We start from the raw sequence: 18,904 nt of genomic DNA, 5'->3' as shown, positions 1-18,904 counted from the left end.
GATTTTGATATTGTAAATTGAGCTGGACTGAGCCCCAGCTTTGTTACTTTTTAAACTTTTTATCTGTCTCTCCTTAGTCACTTCAGTTCTTCTACCATTAGTTTTGTGTTTATAAAAAATAATTATGGCCACCCTAAATAGCTGTTGTAAGGTAAGTTGGATTCTGTACATGGTGTTTGCTGGAGGGGTTTTGATTAGTAAATATTCAAAACAAGGTAGTTGTTTTTAGTTTGGAGGTCATATTGAAATAGCTCTGAGAGCAAGCAGCAGAGCTCTGGCCCAGGTAATTTACACATATAAAAAAGTCTTTTATCAGTTATTTCCTTCTATAAATAAAACCACCAGAATCTTGGACCAAGAAACTCAGATGGCGTTCGACATTATGGGTATGGCTGGCCGAGATAAATTCAGGGAGTAAAGTGTTTGATTGCTTGTCTTATACATTTTACCATTGCTCTATAATGGCCAAATAGGAGAGGATGGAGGTCATTTTAAAATGAACAGTAAATATGTATAGAGTCAGGTTCAGGGTAGCTTTGCATCTAAAGCAATAACATGTCGTGTGTATATAAATGCATAGTCAAGGGGTCAATCAAAATGCTTCAACTTTTCTTTTAGGGCAGTGTCCTAGAAATGAAGGGAATGAGAATTCTTAGGAAGAGGATCCCTTAAAACACAGACCTAAAATGAGACAAAAGTATTTTCTAAGATATTAACAATACACAACTCGTTTTTTTTTTTACTCTATACATATCAATGACACATGAAATGTGCATCCTTTTAAGTAGGGGGGCCAATGTCAAAGGAGGCAAATGAAGTTCAGGACAGAATGTACAAATTCCTGATCTCATAGGAGCCTGTCCCAATACTTTGTGAAGTTCCATGAGACTAGAATTTATTTCCCTAAGCTTACATGGTGTGGCCTATGTCGAAAATTAAAAGAGCATTTCTTTGCCTTAAGGAATCCTTTCTAGCTGAGCAACAGCACCCTCTAAATTGCAATTATGAAGAGATGACTTCAGGGGCTTGGCCAAGCTTCAGAGGAATAATGCAATACGATTTGAGAATAATGTGATTATTATTTTTCCTGAATAAAAGCTTCTCTTTGTCTCACAACAAAACAATGCCTCTTGTCTCCTCCTCCACTCCCCAGTAAATAAATGCAAACTGTATTGCAGATTAGAAGAGGTTAACTAGAAGGAAGGAAAGATAAGAAATGACTAAATTGAAGGGGATGGATGTACCAAAGTGAAATGTGGCTGGGTAAAAGAGAATTAACAAAGGGAAAAGACACAGGGGGAATAAAACTCCCAATCCTAAATTTTAAAATTCAAACTCTAGTTCACTTTAAAAATCTTTAAAATATGAGGCTGCCTTCAAGAGACTAAACTAACCGAGGATTGAACTTGTTTCATGTGAGAGTGCAGTTGCTCCTCTAGACTTTCAATATGTCTGGCACAGCGTCCAGATGAACTAAATTTAATCAATTTAAATTTTACTCATGGGAACAACGCACAGTTCAGCATGATTTATATGCTTTTGATATCGCTGTTCCCAAACTGGGCATGAGGTGCCTTGGAACAGTGCAGTCCACTCACCAGGGTGCCTCAAAATGTCTTAAAATTCCAAGGAAAACATGGAGGTCCTTGGCTTCTCTCAGGTGCCTGGAGGTAGTTCAGTTTTAAGACTACATTTGGCTCTGTTCCTTTGAAGGACATCAAGCCTTTACAAAGCTGGGCAGGATGAAAATCAGTGTGAAACAGGAAATGAAGGTGTTGATGTCCAATTTGATTCCGCGGCTTGGAAGTTCCTATACGTGACTTACTAAGAGTGACACAAATATATGTATATTAATTTTTAACTGGCTGCTAAGTTTTAGGACATAAATAGTTAAGTTCTTTGGACCTGACTTCTTAATAAATAGAATTGTCAGATTTTTGTTTTTGCTTTGTTTTGTTTTTGTTTTGGCCTAGGGGAGCCAGGAAAAAAAAATCCTGAGACACTACGGTACAAAGATCTGGGACAGTTCGGAAGTTTCTGTTCCAACATTTGCGTGAATGTGAAAATATCTGTCAATGTCAGAAATAAATGATGCTTCATGTGGTCAATTTTCCACATGTGGAGTAGATGATTCTGGGAAATATATGGTACTAGAAGAGTGTATGTAAATATATGACTCAGAACTGAAACACCCTTAGGAAGCAATGTAGGTATTTGCTGATTTCAAAAAAAAAGAACCCCTGAACATAGATAAGCTTCACAGGGAAGAATTGAAGTACAGAATACTGAGAGCCGCCCTTGTTTACCATTTTTTCCTCATCTCTACTTGGATTCTATCTGTACACTGTGAGGTTTCCTCAGGCCAAATACACTTTTCTTACCAATCCTTAATATATGTTGAGATACCAACTCTGCAGAATGAGTTTATTTATATGAAGCCAAACATATATATATAATATTAATCCAAATATATATCAAATATGCATATATACATGTATATATACATCATATAATTGCATATATTATACATGTGTATATATTACATATAATATACATACACATTTATATTTACATTTATTTTATACACACGTGCACACACACATTTCCCTTATATGGTCCTTCAGTTGCACAAAAAGTAAGCTCTTCTATTATTTTTGCTTTCATAAATTATAAAGTGCTTTGTAGCATATCAGAAAGTCAGCTGCTAAATATTGTCAAAGTATTTCAGCTTTATATTTTATTGACCAGCATTTATAGATTTCATTGTTTCAGACCTTCTCTCTCATGGCTTGTCCTGCCTACATATGATGCTCATTGAGGTAGTTTCTTGGTATGAGAATAGCTTGAATTGCTCACTTAACCTTATACTTCAACCAAGAGTCATAACAACTAAGCTGCAGCAGCTGCGTTAATTACCATGCTTGTTGATCTGACGTAGACGTTGTTCTTCAGGTGGCAGTTTCCGTCATTTGGCACCACTATGCCTGCCAATTTGCTATCGAGAGCAAGATGAGATGTCTGATCTGTCATCACCAGCAGCAATCTTTTAGCTTCTTTCCTCCATCCAATATGACTCTTAAAATAAACATATAATTAGACCTTGTACAATAACATAGATTTGTATTGTGGTTTTTATCTTAAGTAAACATTAAATTCAAGTGCACAAACATAAAGTCAGGCTAGAATGATGTGCATAAATACGATGCTGTTTCATAAACAGAATTAACATTCATTTGTGTATTCCCTATTTTACCACAGCCATTCGATCACACTAGCTCTGGGCTGGAGCTGTGTGGCATTCCTCCAGAAGAAGGGCAAGTCGTGGTTAAGAAGTGCGGAGCACCCACATCACGTGACCAGGGCAGCAGGCACTTTCTGGTTCTTTCTTGGATGGTGGTGAGTGAAAAGAGCAGCACTCTTGGAAAGCATTTCCAAGTGCATACATTATTCATTCCCTTTTATCTTTTCCTATTTATAGCCTACCCCAAATTTAGCCTCTCTGTCCTGAACACATACCAAAATGAGTAACACTGGTGACGAGTAAGAGGTAGAAACTATTCTTCTATGCCATTTTCAATCCATAAATCAAAAGTAAAGCAGGAATTCTCAATTCTTGGGGAGTTTTCCTTTTGAGCAAACACTCGATGGTGTGAAACTTCTTACCTCACAGACTGCAGCCTGGAGCATTGCATCAAAACCTCCTTCAGGTGTATCTATATTCCCAGAGATCTTCTGTCTATGAACTGCTTTTTCAAACTCGGTGACGTTCTCCGTCAAAGACAGCACGTGGATGTACCCATGGGGAGGCATGCAGTCTAAGTTGTAGTCACTGTGTGGGGGGAGAAGAAGTGCAGGTTCTGCTTTGCCATGCTCCCTTCCCAGAGCCAAAGTACTACTCACAGTAAAAGCGTGTGCTTGGTGTGAGAAGGTAGCACAGCTTTTTGTTTTTCATTTTGTTTTTGTTTTTTTTTGCCAAGGAAACTTTATTAGAGAAAGTCTGTACTTTATAAAGTCAGAGAAAAGTTCAACATTGGTGAATATTTCTTGGCAATTAGGAAAGAGGAACACAGCAGTTTGGTGTCCAAAAAATGAAGAAGATTAAACATGTTTCTTATATAATACAGGACACCAAAGGGATTTTATTTCACCAGTGTATTAATTTTTAAGAAGGGATAAGAATTTGTAGTGGTTTCCTATCACATTTGACCATGAAACAGCTGAAAAGCACATCTTGGGAAATGTTTGTTAGGAATTAAGGTAAAATTGTATATATACTACTGTTAGATTACTTTAGAATTCTGTGCTATTTTTAAAAGTGATACTTGGTATGCAGTTGCTGGTGAATAGTCAAAGCTCATTAAAATTGCTTTGAGAATTCCATGATGTTCCACAAAGTGAGCATGGTTCCTCAGGTGCATCCTAGCGGGAGGAGGCAGATGTTTCGGCCCCGCCCCAAAGCCCAGAGCTGTTTTGGGAAATTAGAATGTGTACTGCAAAGTGATTCGGGCAGTTTATGGAAGTAGGAATGGAGATGTTAAAATAAACATTTTATTAAAGAAGAACTAAACATTTATATTTCTCTCTGAAAATTCAACAGGCTAATTAGAATATTGCGTGAGAAAGTTGTATTTTTAAAGTCAGTTTTTGTTTCATAGTGGGGCATGTACTACTTAGAATTAGACTTCTGAAATGATAAGAAAAAGGGCTCTTCTGATCTAGCAAGCAGGTTCTCATCTTTTGACCTACCTTCCAAGTGCTAGTTGAGCTTTCTGTGAAGTCGCATTTTAAGCAACAAAATTATAAACAGTCACAACACAGTAATGGGAAGATAGATGCAGTACTGCCAACGTACGTACTATAAATTTGACAAACCTTATTCGACAAATGAAGTCATCAAAAAAGGAGAAACAGAATTTTCAAAGAGGTATTTCTATACACGGCAACCTAGTTATTAGGAAGCTTGTCTCAAAGCACTCATGTTATTTGTGTTTTTGGGGGACAAAAAGTGAATGATATTTTAAAAATATATAAAATAAGAAGCCCAAGCTACAGGCAACCTCAGAAGTTTTCAGATAAGAACATACTTCCCCTCCAAATATTTTCACTTCTTATTTAATAAAACAAAAATATACAATTTAGTAATTCCTTACATAAGAACAAAGTGGGATTTTATATGAAAAAGATTTCATTTAGCATTGTGAAAGCCACCTCAGACACAAGGTACCTGCACTGATTATGGATCCTTTCTGGGTGGATGCTAATGTACGGTGAAACCGTTTTGTCAACGTAGGAGCCAAATCCAAGACGGAAGTCACGGGAGAAAAATGCCATTTTCCTAGATAAATCATTTCCAACGGAATTTAGTTTTTCAATATTATTGTGCATTGATGCTGAGACATCAACCAGATAATAAAGATCCACAGGATATTTCTTCAGGGGATGAATTTTCAGCATAAAATTAGCTTCAGCTCCTAGTTCAAAGAAAGACAGGTATCATGTATTTAGTTTAAATATCTCAGGATAAGCTTCCAATGAATCAGTTATCATTTAGATATTGAACAATTATTACAGATTTGTGTGTAGTAAGTTAAATTTGGAATATTCTGGAATAATTTTAAATCATCAAACTTTGAATAATTTGAAAACCATCAAAATTATGAGTTTCCAACTTCTACACTGCATTTCTCACAATTCTACAGGCAGACAGAAATAGCAGCGAATGGACCAGCTCAGTGTAAATGTACTAGGGAATGTACTGATTACGTGTATTTCTAGTATGGAGAAAAGCACAGCAGGAGACAGTGAGCAGCATTCTGTCTCACCAGAGAGTAGGGGGCTGTGTTTGTTTGAACTTGGCTTTCAGGTTTGAAGAAAACCAGAAAGGTATCTTAAGAAAAATTGCTTCTTATTGGATGCAGGTATAAATTCAAGCTTTTGGGTTAAGGCATATTTCCATAGGAGCTATGAAAACTCTGTTACTAAGAAGTACATTAAGCTATTCAGAATAATTAGCACCTTATCAAGAATCACAGGATAGGATTCTTCTCAGCAGTTAGTTGTTTGAAGGAATGAGATAGTGGTCTAAAGAAGAGTGCCCAGCAGAGCCACACTGGGACCTGGGCAGTGTAAGGGACAGCATTTGTCCAGTGCACACTGGGTTCTCAGGAAACACCAGATGAGGTGGCATCGCCCTGGAAGGGAAGTCGCTGGGCAGAGTGTCACCACAAGGAGCATTGTGGGCACTGCCCAAGGACAGCTCTGCACACCTGGCAGGTCCGCATTTAAATTTTTGAAGGAGCTGGTGAAAAGTTATCAATTTAAATACTTGGTGAATTTCACTTTTGTAAATAATAAAGCAAATGTTTTGTAAGTCATCATATGTCCATAGAGAATATTTTGAGTGGAAAAAAATTTTAATGAATACTAATTTGTATACTGTGTACATTTTTGGTAGTCTCATCTACCTATTAAAGGAATCCTCTAATCTACCAAATCATATTTTCAGTCTTAATGTGCTTAAAAGTAGCAATATTTTCTCTTCAATTATTTCATAAATCCGATGTTTTTCAGCCAGATGAAGGAATGAATTCAGAACAGTAGTTTTTCTTCTGATACATAATAATTATGGGAGAAGGGCTTATTTACTAATCCCTAACTTGCCAGTTAGCGCCGGAAACCCCTTTACTGTAACACTCCAAACTTTTTGGCCCAAGAATTTGGGAGGAGAAACTGGGCACGTGTTGCCCAGCCAACCCTCCCATTCCTTCCACGGAGGAGGTGGGCTGCCTGCACAGAGACTCTGCTTTTCGGGTATCTGGTGAGAAAGCCTGCCCATCTGCCAAGTGTCCTGCAGTTTGAGCAGAGAATTTTAATTCAGGAGAATGACAGAATCTGGCCGACAGGGCTGGATCGTTGAAAAACGGAAGTGGAATATAATTGGGGAGAGTGGTTCATGAGGAGGAGCTTGAACTTTAATGTGTGGGTCAGTACTGAGAGATTTTTAAAAAATAAACTGGGTAGATGTTTTTCAATCATTGACTTGGACATGTGGCTGAAGGCCTCAGGCACTGGCCACATGGTGTTTGCATCTTGGTGGATCACTGCAGTTTATCATGGCTCAGTCTAAAGATGAATGCCTGTTGTTTTTACAGAGTCATAGCAAAATAAACCAGTTACACATAGTTTGCAGGTTGTTACATTGTTGTTATCTCGGCCAACAGGCAGAGTCTGTGGCCTAAGCTATTCAGGGAGCTCCAACCACATGCCAGCCACACAAGGGCCCTCAACACATAGCAGCTGCTGATAGACTAGCAAGCAAATCCTGGTCTCACTCAGTGTTAGTAATTACTACCATTACTATCACTAGATTCTAAGCAACATTAGGGTAAGAACTGTTTATTCATCCCTGAAGCCTCTGGGTTTGGTGTATGCATAGCCACCCATAAATATTTAACTAGACAATATTTGAAGCACATTTTTATATAGCCTTTCAAAAGGCCACATATTTCTGACAGAAAGAAGCTAATATCCATGATTTCTTTATCACAGTTTAGGGGAAACTTAAATAGTGTCTCTCTTTAGGAGGAAAAGAGTATCATCTAGCCCCAAAATGTTTGTGCTACCATTTATATTATTATCTCCAGGAAAGCTTCACCCTCATACCTTTTGAGATTCTAAAGGCTCAGATCCTCATTTCCTTCAATTAACTTCAAAGGGAAGAAGTGAGTCTATTACACAGAATAAGAAAGAGGACTTGGAGAAAAGTTGAGACCTACTTAGAGCTATTGCCAGTATTGGTTTGAATAGCCCAAAGAATTAATTAAAAGTTGTTAGAATGATTTTGAAACACTCAGATAATGGTGTGAACACTCTGAAGTACTGGCTGCAACAAATACGACTGGACATTAAGTAAAGATAATTTTAAAATGTTCTGCATTAGATGAAATTGAGAAACCATGACAGAATGTGTAAAAGTGTAGCAGGAAGAAAAAGCAGTCAGTTACTATGAATTATACTTGGGCAGGGGACTGAGATTTCCCAAGAATGAGACTGGTTTGAATAGCCAGGCACAGACTCCAACACGGTTCTGAAGTTTTGTTGTGGGGGAAATGGGTACATGTGCGGGGGTGGGGGAAATGCATAATTTCTATGTTTTTATGTTTTTTGAAAAAAAGTTAATTTAAAAAGAATGCCTGAAAAATCTTTTATTTTAAATTAAGCCACACTAAATAAGAGACTTTCTTTTTTTCAACATTAAAATAAATCAAATTTGAAATATTTTTTAAATTAGTGAAGCATAGATTATATTAAACTTTATCATATACATTGTGTTACTCCGAAGCAGAATTAGAAAATTCTCTTCTGTCTCCTATCTTCCTAAAGATTTCATTTCAGTTCTTAAGGAACATCAAACTAGAATCAGTAACCTATTTCTGTTATTATTGTTCCACAAGACCGATTGGTAAAATAATAAAAATGTATAGTTTCAGAAGTGAAACAAAAGAAAATGTCATTTAAAAATCTCATTTTAAATATTTATTATTATATACATTTACTAACATTCTTTTAAAAATTTAGTCAGTATATGAAGGAATAAAAATATCCATGAAATTAAAAAATATCTTAATAGATGCTACATTGAAAGTCATGAATTTTTATCAGAAAAGAATAATGTGATTATTTATAACGAAATCAAATAAATAAAAGTCAGTTAGGGGATAAATACATTTTATACTTACATGTACATTTTATCAAACCCTCAAGTCTTATATGTATCATGGTGGAAACGACTTTTATTGTACATCATGAGGGGTAATGATCCTCTATATCTGCAGTTGGTACAAGCTTTTTATATTGTGCCCCAAAGCTGGCATGTCTTTAATGTCACAGTGTATTATTTAAATGAATTAAATAAATCTAATTTAATGACTATTTGCTATAAATGCAGATTATAAAATATAGTTTTGTCATAGCTATGTTGGAAAGATGACTTACACACATTAGACATTTATACTAATTTTCATATGTATATTCAAATAGCAGTGGGAAATTGAATAAAATCAAGCCCCATAATGATTGACATAGACATTAAAGCATTTCCCTTTTCACTCTTCTACTACCCAGGATTTCACCCACACTGCCTTCACTTACCATCTCATGTTGACATCTCCCATGCCTCTATCTCCAGCCTGTATCTCTGCCCAGAACTTCAGCCTCACACAGATAAGTCGCTACCTCAACTCAGTAGTCTCAATTTGAAGTCATGGCCACCCGCTGCACAGAGGGCAACCTTCCCCATCTCACCTGAGCCAGAGCCCAGGTGTGCCCATGCTCATCACCAATCACCAGCCCCTAAGGGTGCTACCTCACCATTATCTCTCAAGTCTGCTCATTTTTCTCCAGCCTCATTGCCATCACTGCCATTGCTGTCATTATCATTACTGTGACATTACTGTCACTGTGGAAAAGGCTCTGAAACAGTTTTCCAACTTTACCTGTTGATTTATAGTCTTGGGAGGATTCAACTACATTATATTTACAAATAGGAACAAGCTAAATTCATTTAAGTATATAAATTTAAATGTAGCAAACACATAAAATGTATCTTATATTCATAATTTCAAATCTTCAAATATTTTTTAAAAGACATTTTTAAAGAATATAGTCATTAATTAGATATAAATAACATACAAGCTTCATGTGTACTTAACTTTTTATGTCTTCTTAACTTCTTAGATTTGCTAGTTTCCCCTCTTGTTGAGTCAATTTTTAATCATATATTTTTCTATAACATTATCTATGTCATCAAGATTTATACATTTAACCATAGATTTTTATACTTAATATTTTCTTAAAGTTTTCCCCCCTGTTATTTCTCTGGTTATAGTCTGTATAATTAGTTTATTTGCTTTTTGTCCTCTTATTAGATTGGCTAACAATTTATTTATATGATTGTGCTTCACAAAGAACCAGTGCTTGGATTTACATTCATTTTACTTTTTTATTTCTATTTTACATGTCATTAATTTTGTTTCATTCTTAACTTATGAATTCCTTCTTGTTTTTCTTGTAGTCATTTTGTTTTTGTTGTTCCTACATATTTATTTGGATACTTAGTTAATTTTTGTTCATTCTTCTTTAGTAATAAAAGCATTTAAAGTTTGAATTTTCCTGAGAGCAGCTACAGTCACATCCCATATATTGATATATGTTGATGTTATTATTGCTATTATTAAATATTCTATGGCTACAGTTGTGATTTATTCTTGGAGACAGAATTTATTTAGGAGAAACTTTTCTTAGTTTCTCCATTATTTTTGTTTATCCTCTTGTATTGATTTCAAATTTTATTGCACAGTGCTCACAGATATTGGCTTATAAAAGAAGTTTTACTTTTAGGAATTCAGTTTTCTTATGTAAAATATGACTAATTTCTGAAAATGTTTTATGGCCTTTGAAAATATTATTATATATAGCATGTGCTATGGACTGAATTGTGTCTTCCCCATTAACATGTTGAAGCCCTAACCTACAATGTGATGGTGTTTGAAGATTAAGCCTTGGGATCTAATTAGGTTTAGATGAACTCATGAGGATGGGCCCCTTACGATGGGATTAGTGCCGTTAATAAGAAGAGACACCAGAGAGCTCTTTCTCTGTCTCTGTCTCTCTCCCAGTCACTCTCTGTTCCTTTTCAGGAATGGAATCACCTAGCACCTTGGTCTTGGACTTCCTAGCTTCCAGAACTATGAGAAAATAAATTTCTTATTTATGCCACCTTGTGTATGGCATTTGGTTATGGCAGCAATAGAAGGTGGCAAGCATCACAATCTTACTTTCATTTTTTGTGTATCCCTTTCTGGCTGTTGCTCATATATGTCCATACTGTGCCATATAATTGTTTTGTATGGTGAGGGGCACAGTTTTAATTGGAAGCTGGTAATATACTTAGAGCCAAAAAAGAAATGGACTTTGTTTATCTGGTAATCCAAGAGTGTGGAAGAAATAGTTCTGCTTTGGAGTAGGGAGGCTGTATGTCAATAATGGTTATTTAAGGATTTAATGATAAGATCACCCAGAATGAAATAATGAAGGCTTGAAGGTAATTGCAAAAAAACTAAATGCATTTAATTGAGTGGTGCATCCCTGTGCACTTGAACTTATCTTGCCATACGAGGTTGTACACTGGAATTCCGTAGCACCAGAGGAAAATTAATAGTTTCTAGTGGCCTACTCCATATACCAAACTCTGTAATACAATGTGATGAAAGGGAAAGTATAAAATAATTATGGGAGGAAAAGTGTGTATTAATCTCAGGGGTATGACAAAACTGCTCAAGTTATTATGACAATTTTGAATTATAATTTTTGTGTCACAAAGGTTTTAAGGACTTAGCTTAACTCACATCTCTTACTAATTAATTATTCCACTAATAAATTCAACAAATATTTATGGAATGCTTACTGTATGCCAATACTCTGCTAAACATTGGAGAGACAGAGTAGAATAAAATATGTTCTCCGTGTTCCAGAGCTCATAGTACAGCAGGAACACAATTACACTACAACGTGATCAAGTCTGGTAACACATTATTATAATACAGTGTGGTCAGGTTTGCAGAGAATGTCTGAGGCCACACAGCTAGCTAATTGTAGGCACAGCAAAGACTAGAATTCTGATTTCTTGATTCTGAGCCTACTTTTATTTTCACTACAACAATATTGCCTGCCACAAAATATTAAATATGAGCAAATAAAAATGAAGGCAATTTCAAATTTAAAAAATCATCATAGATTTATTTGGAAATCACCAAACCTGGACGCAGCTGGACCAACACTTCTCCTGGTGTCACCTGGGTATTAATTTCATTTTCACTTGGTATTACATGCACAGATGGGTATTCTATTGAATCAATTGAACATCCTTTGCTTATTAAATTGGAAACAATATCACAACGTTCACTCCTTGATCCACCTGAAATGAAATCCTGTTTAAAAGAAGGAAAATCACTGACATTTTTAGGCATATTATCTTAATTATAACCAAAGAAAATCACATTACAAATATTGCAAAGAGGCCATCTTCCAATATTGTACAAACTGTGCAACTATTCGGAACAGCTGCCTGTTTCTTGTAAGAGTACTGGCAAGTTCATCTTAAGTAAAGCTTTAATTTCTAAATTTTATTTAAAAAGAAGAAAATGCATAGTAAAGAGAAGATTTAAACCAAGTATTTTAAATGTTGTTAACTGATCACTGTAAAATTATACCAACTTAATTCCTTCAAAATATTTTACTTCAGAAAGACTGCTCCAAAAGAAAACTTATCCAAAATAGACCATTCAGTGGTTCCAAATGTAAGCCTCAGTTCTCAAAGAACTCAACTGGTATGTTTATTATATACTATTATGTTTGGAATATGAGAGCAAGTCTTCAAAAGTCACATGCCTAATTAGGTACAGAAAATTCATAAGAGAATGAATTGGAAATCTGTGTTTTGATCCTAGACTATGAAATCTGCCAACTTCTTATTCACCCAACAGTAATTCAGTAAACCAGGGATGATTGATGATTATTATGAGGCAGGGAGATGAGATGGCAGATCAAATTTTCCTGATTTTGCAACTGAATCTACAGCTTTCATTACTATTCAGCATTGGCTAGTTGATGTTTCTCCAATAAACTTAGAATTAATGGAGCAACCTTAAAATATTATTTATCTTAACTGAGGAAAAAGAACTGATACTTTTTTCATCAAGTAGCCATTCAGGTTTTTTTCCTAAGAACAGGATATGTATCAAAAAGTATAGAAATATACTTTATTATAGATAATGTTGGCCCGAAGTGTTTGTGATATTTGCTTATACATTAGCTAGACATTTGCTCAGTGATCTTCCTAACAGTGGCTATTTTGATCTGGCACTCAGTCATTCCTCCTTTAGTTCAGCTGGTTCACAGAACTGGATTAACTGTCAATTAATCATTCAACCAAAGAATGTTGATTGAAAGACAGGAGTTTGTTAGGTGCTGAGGATACAGAATGGGACAAGGTAGAGTGAGTGACGGTCTTTGACTGTCATCAAAGACTCAACATACCATCGGTGAATTCTGACATTGAGCAGGTAAATGTAATTATCATCAGTGTTAAAGTTCAGGGAAGCGCAGATTGGCATAGGGTTATGGAGATGATCAAGTTCAATATTAGTGGCATATGAATTCACCAATTATGAGCAGGGACATCCCTGGCAGTGGAGAGGAATTAGATGGGAGGGTGGGAGGCAATATAAAAACATTCGTACAAGGATTTAATTTAATTCCCATCTCAGTTTAGAATAAGAGTTGGAAAATTAGGAATAGTGGGACAAATAACAACCCGTGGCCTGTTTTTGTGTGGCTTTAGTAATACAAAATTCTTTTTACATTTTTAAAATGCTATAAAACAATAAAAAAAGAAGAATAGGCGACAGAGATAGTGTGTAGTCCACACAACTTAAAGAATTGTACTATGTGACCCTTCACAGTACTGATCCTTCGAGTGTGGAGTGCACTTGTAATACAACATAATTAAAAGACAATAAAGAACATTTCCCTTTTCATTCAAGGCTTTCAGGTTTCATTTGGTAAGTGATGTCATGGAAACAGAAAAATTCAGTTTGCTGTGCTATTGATCATACACCAAGATTTTAGACTGAAGTTTAAAATGTTCAAAGCCTTAATTTCATGTGTCCAAATTTATCCTAGGTAATAAAACTTAGAGGGACTGAATGTGAGATTCAAGTTATAAACAATTTGGAGTTCCTCGGAAAGAGGTGACATATACTTCTATCGTCTGTGTAACTTTCCTTCAGAAAGCCTCAGGCTAGATGGCGGGGGTGAGTCCCACCTGCCCCAGAGCCCGGGCGCCGGGGGACTGTGTGCTCATTCATGCTCACATGACAGGATGCAGACCAAGGGCCACATGTGCTTTACAGATGCAAAACCCCAAGCCTTCCAATCAGCATGGGAATAAAGTACAAATAACTCCGATTTTTCTTTTCAGCCAGGGATTTTGCTATTTGTGCATACAGAATGGAAAAGGAGAGCGTGTGGTTAGTTCACTGCAACTATACATCAAGCTATGCCATGTGACCTTTAAATGTCAATTCGGTTTGCTGAAATAGGCCAAATAGTCAAAACTGTTGTGCAACGTCTAAATCATCATAGCTGCTTTTACTCCACTGTAAAAACTTCGTGTGCACATGAAACAAATATTGAATGCCAACTATAATTTAAATTTTTAAAAAAAATGTGAAAAGGGGATGGAATGTTGTTTGCATTTTTAAGAAGGATAGTCAGATGACATTAGAACAAAACTGTGAAGCATCAGATAGGAAACGACAAGAATTTCTGGAGGAAAAAAAAATACATGAAGAGGGAACATACTGCGTAAATGCCTTCGGCAGAAAGAGGTATGTCTGGCTTGGGCAAGGAACAATAAGGAGGCCAAGGCAGGGGCCAGAAATAATAATAATAGGAATAAAATAGCTAACTTCTGTTGAAAAAAACCCCTAAGTTATAAAAATATCGCCAATTCAACAATTAGGATTGAAAAGGGAAGAAAAGACCATGGCATCAAAATAAAGAATGGAATGCTGCCGTGTCCACTGTGGCCTACTTTCCACTTTGTGTAAAAGAAAGGAATTCGAGGCCACACCCGTTTAATTTTTGGTGTTTTGTGGCATTTTAATTTCTTCTAATTCTTATGCTTTATGTTTTACTTTTTCTATAAGAAATACTCAAGCAAACTCATACTTCAACTGTCTGCATTTAAAACCTGTTTGGCGATGATGTTTTCAGTCATACACTTGAAATCTATATAGTTTAGTTAATCAATATCACCCCAATAAACTAAAAAGAAACCTAGAATCAACTGTTAAGTTTTTAAATTTGGCATCACATTCTATGGTGTAAGTTTAGTTATTTTGAGGTTATTGATTGAATTTGTATTATAGTCATGGAAATTTTATGTCATAGAAAAGTTCCCTCAAAAGTGTTTCATTGTGTTTATTATATAACTTAAGTGTCCTGTTCTTTCTAAAATATATTACTTTATATTTAAAAAATAAAAATAAAAAATATAATCTGCTTGGAATGAAAAGCCCACATTGGTGTTACCCTGGTTGGCTTTTCTCCAGCCATTACTTTCACCCATCTACTGTAATAATCTGGGGAGAAAATAAGAAAAGTGTTTTCTCCTACTCATTTCTGAGTCCTTTTGACTTTCAAATTTGGCAATCTGTACAGAAATGAAAGAATTCTGTCATTTTCTTTTTGACAGTTAATGTCCTTTGTATCATTTCTTAAAAACGATGATTCTAAAGAGAGAGGGAGGGAGGGAGGGAGAGAAACATCATCAGCCTTGTTGTTCTACCTATTAATGCATTTGGTGGATTCTTGCATGTGCCCTGACTGGGGATCAGACCCTCAACCTTGGCGTATTGGGACAATGCTCTAGCCCAGTGAGGTGCATGGCCAGGATGTATCACATTTTAATATAATTATGCTCCAGGGCTGCCCTCTAAATGTCTGCCTATGCAATCGCAACCTGTATCTGACTTACCAGCTAGAAGAGGAAAGAAACTAGTGAAGTCTTCCACATATGTTAAAAAGGAGCAGGAGATATTAGACTAGGTAATATTAATAAGAATCTGCCTATCTTAGATATTTTTCAATTACTTTTATGTAGATGGAGAGGAAGAGAAGGTAAAAATATATGGAATGGCAGATTAACATGCTATACAAGATATATGCAAATTGAGTATATGAGGTCTGTCTAGAAAAAGTCCAGCCATTGTTAATATAACAAGAATGGTTTGCAAAACATCGATGTATCCTGCTGGTCAAGGAAAGTGGACTGGAACGTGCATGCGTGAACAATGATGACTTCACTGTACTAGTCAGTAGAGGCGGTAGACACTGTTGAGCATGTGTACTGTGTGGTTGTTGGCATTCAAAATGACTGAGTAGAGCAATGAATCTGCATCCAATTTTGTGTTAAGCTTGAACATTCCTCTGTGGAAACTATTCTGATGATTCAGAAGGCCACAACTATGGACAGCCAGAGATTGGCAGCTTCATCATGATGAAGCCCAGATTTGGTGCCCTGTGACTTCTGGCTTTTCCCAAAACTAAAATCACCTTTGAAAGGGAAGAGATTTCAGACCATCTGTGAGATTTGGGAAAATACAACAGGGCAGCTGATGGCAATTGGGAGAACTGTATAAGGTCCCAAGGTGCCTGCTTTGACAGGGACTGGGACATCTTTGTCCTATGTACAATGTTTCTCGTATCTTGTATCTTATTTAATAAATATCTCTATTTTTCATATCAAATGCCTGGATATCTTCTGAACAGAACTTGTATATTCTGTATAAATTTTCTAGTGATCTTTTTTACTTTTTGTTGTTCTTAGTGAGAGAAAGGGGTAGGGCAGGGGAAGAGAGAGAAAGAGAGAGGTTTTTCACACTTTGTTATTTATAGTACAGTTGTAATTCTTATCTTAATACTAGTTATTTTATCTACTATATGGTCCTAAGTTAATTTTATTCAAAAGTCATAAGAGTCTCTTAGCTTAAGTACTTAAAACTGACTGATTGTTAGTTTAGCTTCAAGTCATGAATACTAAAGAAAAAAGATACCAATAATGTTTCTTTAAACTTAAAAAAAATCTTTCAATTACAGCTGACATTCAGTGTTGTATCAGTATCAGGTATAGAGCCTAGTGGTTGGATATTTATATCACTCATGAAGTGACCACCCAATAAGTCTGATACCATACATAGTTATTACAATGTTATTGACTACATTCCCTTATGCTGTACTTCACATATTGTGACTATTTTGTAACTGCCAATTTATACTTCTTAATTCTTTTTCACCCAGCCCTCCAAATCCTGTCCCATCCGGGAACCATCAGTTTGTTTCTGTATCTATGAGTTTGTTTCTGTTTTATCTGTTTTTTTATTCTGATTTATAAAATCCACATATAAGTGTAATTATATGGTGTTTGTCCTTCATTGTATGACTCATTTCACCCAGGACAGTGCTCTCTAGGTCCCTCCATGCTGTCGCAAGTGGTAAGGTCTTATTCTTTTTTATGGTTGAGTAATATTCCAGTGTCTATATGTACCATTTTTTCTTTATTCATTGGCCTTTTGACTGGCCCATTTAATCCATTTACATTGAAAGTAATTATTGATAGGCATGTGCTTACTGTCATTTTATTAATTGTTTTCTCATGGTTTTTGTAGTTCTCTGTTCTTATTCTCTCAGTCTCTTCTCTTGTATGTCGATGACTTTCTGTAATGTTGTGTTTGGATTCCTTTCTCTTTATTTCTTGTATATCTCTTGTAGATTTTTGGTTTGTGGTTTCCACATGCTTCATATATACCAAGCTGTGTTTATAGCAGTCTATTTTAAGTTAACAATCGCTTAAGTTCAAACACATTCTAAAATCACTGCCATTTTTACTAACCCCTTCCATGTTTATGGATTTTTTTGGTCATTGTATTTTACTTCTTTTGTGTGTTTGCGTGTATCCCTTAATTTACTGTTGTAATTACACATGATCTTCTTGCTTTTGCCTTTTAACCTTTATACTAGCTTTAGTGTTGGTTGATCCACTGCTGTTACAGTGTGTTTGCTTTTGTCAGTGAGATTTTTTTTCTCTGTAATATTTTCTAATTCATATTTTTTATTTTCTTCTTTTTGAAGACAGTTCCTTCAATATTTCTTATAATACTGGTTTGCTGGTGATGAACTCCTTCAGCTTTTCTTTTACTTTTGACCAGCTTTGAGAATTATATGAACCAGGCTTAATTTGTGACTGTTTATCTTTTCTAATCACGAACAGAGAAAACAGCATCTTCTTTCCTTGTCCCTCCGCCCTTGCTGATTGAGGCATAAAAGGCATGAGTCGTGTGCATGCCTCCGTGGTGGCTGATCTTTCATAATTAATCATTACGTCCTTTCTCTTGTTGATATCAGGTCAGCCTATAGGAATTGGACAGCTCTTTCTGAGTTCTAACACTGGTTGTTTTCCCTAAGGTTGTGTTCTTAACACAGACAATTCTCTGATTTCCCTGAGCCTGAATGAATTGCTCCAGAGTCTCACTGAAGTTCTTATAATAACAACTCCCATTTCGTAGGCAACATCTGTTTGCCAAATGCTTCCCACATACTATTTCACTTAGTCTTCACAAAAGTGTGTCATATGTGCAGTTCCTGTGTCCATTTTAGGGCTAGGTAAAACTGAGCTTCAGGGTGGCCAAGTTGACATGTCCCCATCTATGTAGTTAGAAGTAGATGGAAGTGGGATCAGCGTCCAGGTTGATCTCATTTCAGACCCTGCTTTTTCAGCCTTTTAATTAGACCACCCTTCACTACACAGAATACTTTGAGACATGAACAGCCGAATCATATGTATTTTCTGAGATCCCCTAATACAGGTTTGACCAATGGCAAACACAAGTTTGTTTTTCTTGCTCTGACAACCCCAGCTTTCCCCCTTGGCTAGCCTCCTTCCATCTGACCAACCATTCCTCTTAAATCCCCTCCTCCTCTGGCAGGACTGACACTGCAAATCCTACAACCATGACCATCTACCCTTTCCTCACTAGCAGAAGTGTGAGATGGAGAAGGGGTTCCTCTGGAACTAGATGTTCTATGTGACAGGCATGGTGCATTTAGCTGTCAACTGGGTTTCTGAACCATGGTTTGAAAGTTCTTCTGAACAACACTCACTAAAGTTCTCAGCAATTGATGTCATTTGGCACCAACTTCATGACTCTAAGGATCTTCCTTAGTGATACATTAAAATCTAAAATGCATTATTGGGTTAGGGTCAGGGAATATCAAACAATGACAT

At 36.0% G+C, this 18,904-nt stretch overlaps 1 protein-coding gene across 7 annotated transcripts in view; it reads right to left on the bottom strand.

Annotated features, from left to right (window-relative positions):
* The window catches only part of ITGB8 (integrin subunit beta 8), an 83,990-nt gene that overhangs the window by 31,882 nt on the left and 33,204 nt on the right, over positions 1 to 18,904 (bottom strand). For 4 of the 7 annotated variants that reach the window (XM_037163894.2, XM_037163893.2, XM_037163891.2 and 1 more), the window contains exons 3-6: positions 11,816 to 11,974; positions 5,225 to 5,471; positions 3,664 to 3,829; positions 2,917 to 3,075 (exon numbers count right to left, since the gene is read on the bottom strand). In XM_037163894.2, the coding sequence (XP_037019789.2) occupies positions 2,917 to 3,075; positions 3,664 to 3,829; positions 5,225 to 5,471; positions 11,816 to 11,974 (731 nt within the window). Of the gene's footprint in view, positions 1 to 2,916; positions 3,076 to 3,663; positions 3,830 to 5,224; positions 5,472 to 11,815; positions 11,988 to 18,904 lie in introns of all 7 variants that reach the window. The other 3 variants (XM_037163890.2, XM_037163889.2, XM_037163895.2) reach the window with 2 other exon arrangements.

Source organism: Artibeus jamaicensis, unplaced genomic scaffold (genome assembly GCF_021234435.1).
Source record: "Artibeus jamaicensis isolate MK-2021 breed Jamaican fruit bat unplaced genomic scaffold, CSHL_Jam_final contig_923, whole genome shotgun sequence".
NCBI lineage: Eukaryota > Metazoa > Chordata > Mammalia > Chiroptera > Phyllostomidae > Artibeus > Artibeus jamaicensis.
The sequence above is the reverse complement of the archived record's forward strand: the minus strand, read 5'-3'. Positions and strand labels throughout refer to the sequence as shown.